The 6,054-nt window shown below is 40.9% G+C and overlaps 1 protein-coding gene across 2 annotated transcripts in view; it reads left to right on the plus strand.

Annotated features, from left to right (window-relative positions):
• LOC104692334 (gamma-aminobutyric acid receptor subunit rho-1) overlaps window positions 1–3,930 on the plus strand; it is a 32,722-nt gene extending 28,792 nt beyond the window's left edge. For both annotated transcript variants that reach the window (XM_010404315.4, XM_010404324.4), the window contains one exon: window positions 720–3,930. In XM_010404315.4, the coding sequence (XP_010402617.1) occupies window positions 720–1,007 (288 nt within the window). In that variant the 3' untranslated portion in view covers window positions 1,008–3,930. The remainder of the gene's footprint in view (window positions 1–719) is intronic.
• The last annotated feature ends 2,124 nt before the right edge of the window (window positions 3,931–6,054 follow it).

Genomic DNA, 6,054 nt, shown 5'->3' on the forward strand with positions numbered 1-6,054 from the left:
TGCAAAAAGACACCAGCAGTGAGGCATTCCAGGTTACAAAGCTTTGTGACACAAAGCCCACGCCAAGCTCACTGCTCTTTCTTTGGAGTCTGAGCACCCTAACTCCCTCTAGGTATAGATGTATATAGTATACCTGTATGGATGGCATAGGTTTTAGGATTTTACCTTTAAATAGTTTTTTATACTGAAGATTAAAACCTGTGGATATAATCAGTTGGATTCTGCATTTTGAGTTTCAGGTGACATGACAAATATCCCCCACTTTTGTCTGTGCACAATCTAAACTTATACAATGGTCCCAATTTTCCCATTTTGCCCTTGTTACATTAAATTTTAACTAAAATTTCAGCCTAAGTTCTCTCCAAATGGGGCAGGCTTCATACATTCCTTCTTGTGGTTTCCCTCTGTCCTCCTCTCTGATTTTCTCAGCTGCAAGGTGCAGGTCCAACATTTATTTACACCCCGATACCTGTGCCTAAGCCAAAGGAGCTTTTCCACAGACAGCCCTGCTCTCTCCCTGACTGCACCTGTGCTTTGCAGACATGGTAGTGGAGATGGAAAAAGCTGCTGTGCAGCTCCACCCTCTCGCTCTCCCTTTTGCATCCCAGCAGCCTGAATCCCCCAGGCCTTTCCCCTCCTCTGTGGGATGGAAGGAGGAGAGGGATGTCGTGACTATGTGGACACAGCTCAAACCCTTGCTGCCCCGTCTGTGCCCGCAGCCTGCCTGTGCGTGCAGCCTACCTCAGCCCCGGGCCATGATGGTGGACGGCAGCTACAACGACGGGGACGTGAACGAGCTGGGGCACTTCATGTCCGAGAACGGGGACAAACAGGACCGGATGATGGTGCAGCTGGCGCTGGGCTCGGAGAGGGGCTCGGCCAGGAGGAAAAACCAGAGATACGTCAGCATGCGGATCGACACCCATGCCATTGACAAGTACTCCAGGATAATATTCCCTGGGGCATACATTCTATTTAATTTGATATACTGGTCCATTTTTTCGTAAAGATTCACAACTTCTGTAGTCACAGAGCATTGTGACATTAAATGAAAGTACAGTCTCATAGGCTAACAGAAAGAAAATAGAGAACTGTTTTAATTGGAAGGAAGATTGATTTTTTTGCAGGATTTAATTTTTTTTTATCAGAGGCAACTCATCTGTGGCATAAATAATTGTGGAAGTTTCACATGTCAGCAAAATGTAGGATATACAATCTAAAATTTTATACTTATTTAAAGATGTGCTATGTTCCTTCTTGTGCCTCACAGGCCACTGTAAACTATTTTAACAAGTGACTATAATTTCCAATTGCTTATATATGGTGCATCCTCCATTTTGTACCCCAGAAATCCTAATTCTCTGAGTACCTGAGTGCATGCATACATCTCTCAACTCAGCAGACTGACCACATTCAATACCAATAAATACAAGAATATGCAAATACTTGCATGTTTGCAGAATGAGGTCAGAAATGTTAATTACAAACACAAACTACCCAGTACTGGAAAATGCTTCGGCAAGGTTATTGATGGCTACATCTTGCTTTCACAGCTTAATCCATGACTCATTAGCAGTACTGCACTGACAGGTCCACATAGCAATACCTTCAGACTTGTGCTTTTCTTAATAGTATTTAAATAATGGAAATATTTCCAAACTGTTTTGACTAAGTTTTAAAAATGTGAGTTGCAATGTACATTTAATAAGGAATGAACAAAAGCCAGACTTCCTGCAATGCTAACCAAATCCTCTGGGAAACACAGGAGTTCTCCTTGGATCTGCTTATTTGGGTCACTGGTAGTTTTGCTCTTGAGTTTCCTGGGAACAGGTTTCTCTACAAAATGATCCAGTGAAGACAGTCCATTGTCTACAAAAAAAAAAAACAACCCCAAACTATTTCAGGAGAATCCTTTTTCCTCTGATATAGTCTGGGCATTACCAGTCTGTATAAGCCTGAAAACCTGTTGCAGCCTGCAATGCCAGTAGTAGTTGTACTCGCTTCCAGGAAAATCCAGGTACATCTGTTTGTAGTAAAAGCATAATAGAAAGGTGCTCAACAGCTGACAAAGCAGTAGCAAGGACTTCACAAGAGACACCATGCCAAAACCTTTGGAATTAAGTAAGAAAACAGCTTCTGCCATAAGACAGCAGCTCCGCTGCAGACACAGGTACAACTAACAGGATCTGCTTTCATGCTGCATTGTCCCCCAGCATCCTGCAGCCCACCATGCCTCAGAGAAGGCTCAGCACCTTCCAAGGCAGAGCAAGGGGACACAGCTGGAGCTGGGGGCAGTTGGCACTGACTTAAGTCCCAACTCTCCAGCACTGTCTGCAGAGCAACCAGTCAGTGTGAATACTCCATATGGAAAAGGCAGAATCTGTCACGCAGAAGTGATAAAATAGTTCAGGAAAACAAGAATCAGTTGAATGGAATCAGGGGCCTTTACAACACCAGCAGCACCAAAGGTGTCTCAGAATTGTGATCATTCAGTTGTTCTGCTGCCATGTTATACACCTATGTCCACAAAGCTACCTGAGGGTTTGCATTCACAGGACTTTAAACACACACACGCTTTTGCACACAGTTGCAGAATTTACTACTGCCTGCACAGCAGATACTGTTGTGTTTTACAGGTGGGGCTGATCTGAGCATCAGACCAAAGCAGTTGTGACTCCAAAAGGAGAGTGAATCTTCTTACGTGACACCTGCCCTGGCCTACCTGTTCTGTCACTCTACCATTAGGCGTGTGACACAGTCATTGCAGTTGTTTGAACACTGCTGGTTGTTGTTTTTATTTCCTATGTAAATAAATGTTACATAAACATACTCAGTTTTTCTTACAACTGCTACAATTGTACCTGAAAAACTACCTACACTCATCTCACAGCTACACTCCAGAGGTAAGGCAGTAAAACCACAAAAGCTAAAAATCATTGAAAGACACACCCACTCATAAGATAGTTCTACTAATTTCTACATAGGTTTTTTTTCACATGCACATATACTATCATACCTTCATTCTATCAAGTCCCCTTCATATCATATTATTCTCCTGTAAGTTTTTTAAAGAGATTAAAAAAATGCCTTTTTTTTTTTTCTTAAAACCTGTAAACATTTCAGTCAAATGAAAGTAAAAAGGTCACTCTGGCAAAAGCAGATGAAATGTTGACCATCAGGTTTGCCCACCCTACCTTACTCCTTATTCTGATGGCACCTTTCCCCACAAATAGCTCCAAGATTTCTTGGGCAAACTTGCACAGTAATGTACTTAGATTCTCAGTATTGCAAGAACCCATTTATTCCGACAATTTGAGAATAGCATGAACAGGAGTGCCAGATTTTATAGTAAGCTTTTCAGCTCCATAAGAAGCTTAATGTTCTGTAGTTTGCTGCAGTACAGTACATTCCTTTATAGACTCATTAATCTCATACTACATACATTATTTGGCATCTGATCAGTATATTAAGGGAGATTTTGAAGATACAAAGGGGACCTGGACTTTTGAATTCCCTGGCTTTCAGTGGGAACCTGGTTTCTAACTTCCCATACAATTTTTCAGAATTTCCCTTTCAGCACAACTCCCTAAACTGATACCCCAACCTCAGTGTTTGGATTTACACTGTTAATTTACTTGTGTTTTATTTGGGAAACTCTAGTGCCTTTTCAGTCTTATATAAATGTGTATATACATGTATTCTATAACTACAGGATATGTCATACACAGTCAGTATTTGCTATCAGCAACTGTACTCATTAAACATATTTACATACACACTTTTTAGCTTTTAACCTTTCACTGTATGGGTTTTGTATCCAGTCATTGACATTCTGCTCCTTTCCACTTAAGGAAAGCAGAGAGGTTTGTCTGCTTTTGTTTATTTCTAGAAACACCCCAAATCACAATAAAACTTCGCGTTTGTACAGCATCGTGTGTTTTCTACCTTCAAAAGCATGATCTCCGTGAGTTTATACATGTATGTAAGACCTTTTTGCTCAGGACCTGATCCAGATGAATACCAAATGTCCTTAAATCTGGTAGGGCTGGAGAGGCCCAGGGTTTCACAGGCAGGCTCTGATAAGAAGCCTCATGCACACTCCAGATCACCATGATGATGACGATAAGCTTTTTACCTCAGACTTGTGTGCATTACAGTCCTCGGTCCTCTTGCTTTGGGTAATAATCTGCAATTTCTTTGAGATTAACCCAAAGCCCAGCCTGGAATGAGGCTATTTACAGAAGGCAGGTCTGTGTGTATTGTGGATAGACACAGGTTCCGTCTGTGAGCACATGTAGCTAGCTTCTAGATTTGGAGGCTGAAGCCTTTGATGGCCTTTAAGGATGATGATAATTATTGATAGGGGGAAGCAGCAAGGAGGCAAACTTCAGTCTGCAATTGAGAAGCTGCAAATACCCCATCCCTGAGAGTGTTCAGGGCCAGGCTGGAGTAGGAAAAGAAATTATATGATTCTGTGCGTAGTGAGAAGGCATGAAGAACTAAAGGGTCTTCTAAGCTCCCTTCCAACCCAGACTATTCTGTGATTCTCTGAAACTCTAGAGCTATCATAAACAATAGCACCATATTTTTACACTATCCTCAACCATGTGGGCTTCATTAGGACTGAAGCATTTGGCTTCTCACTTTATTTTTAAATAAGGACATTAGATACAGTTGTAGCTTGAGAAAAATCCTCAGTACATTTGCCAGATACTTTTGGCTTCCATTAGTGCCTAGAGGAATCTGAATCAGCAGCAATCTTATCCAACTTTGGCTTAGCAGAGTTTGGGTAAGAACACTTACGCAGGATTCACTTTTGCTCTGTAGTAAGAACAAAAGGTGGGTGGCAGCAGCAGCCAATGAAAGAGTCTGGTGGACAAAGGCTCTGTGGAAGGCTGCTATCTGCAGGACAAGGAAATTGCAGATCTCAGGGGTAAAAAGGAAATAATATAGACTGACTTTTTCTTTATTTCAAAATTATTTATTCCTAAACATTTTTCTCTAAATAAATGTATGTTTCAAGGAATGCTGTTAGTAAGTTATGAGATCATTCAATGAATACTAGAGTTTGACAGCTTTTGCATCGTGACTCTTCCTCAGAGGAACACAGTTCTGGTCCTTGTGACTGCAATGGGAGCAGGTACAGAGCACTCACAGTGGAGGGAAATGATTATAGAAATAAGATTGACAAGAACATTAAACTGCTTCCCACTTACGGCTTGAAGAAAGGCTGCTGGGCTCTTCTACACCAGGAACACAGCAGGTTGCAAGTTCTCTCCTCCAAATATTTTCATAAAAAATAAACCCATCACATTTCATGTTTCATTTTTTGTTTTGCTTTAAATCACGTCTATCTTTTACTCAGGTTCTAAGACAGATACTAAATAAGGAAACACAGTAGCTTGGTAGGCAGGCAGAGGCTTTAAGTTCTTCAAAACATCTGGACATAATCACCTCATCCTTTCACAGCTGTGACTTGCCATCAGCTGTTCAGAATAATTTCAGCCATTACAGTTCATCACCTCCACATTTTGATTAATTACTTATAATACTATTCCTGACAAATATTCCAATATTCTTAAATTACAAACAGCTTGGGGAAGACTGCAGTTAGGGCAACTTAAAAAGCATGCCAGATATTTTCATATACATGTGATTTATGAGCACAAATGACTGAAAATCAAAGTTTTATTCCCACAGGAACCAAGCTTCTCCCATCCATAGTATCACTGTGCTAGCAAAATCGCAAGGTTAATTCCCAAACTTCTTTAGTTCAAGAAGGAACATTCTGAGACAAACTGGAATTAGCTCACATGGGGAGTTGAGAAAGAAGACTGAATGAGGATTCAAGGATTTGGCAAATGAAGCCGAAACTACCTTGACCACGTGTTGGCAATAATGCCACTTCAAACTGAAGGCTAGACTAGCTTTAGCCTAACAGAGATCCTTCAGAGATCACTCACAAGCTCACATTCCTACTATTCTATCAATTCCAGCATGTTTTAACAGTTAAAACAGCCCTAAGATTATAAAGACTAACATTAAATACTATGT

This window comes from Corvus cornix, chromosome 3 (genome assembly GCF_000738735.6).
Source record: "Corvus cornix cornix isolate S_Up_H32 chromosome 3, ASM73873v5, whole genome shotgun sequence".
Taxonomy (NCBI): Eukaryota; Metazoa; Chordata; class Aves; order Passeriformes; family Corvidae; genus Corvus; species Corvus cornix.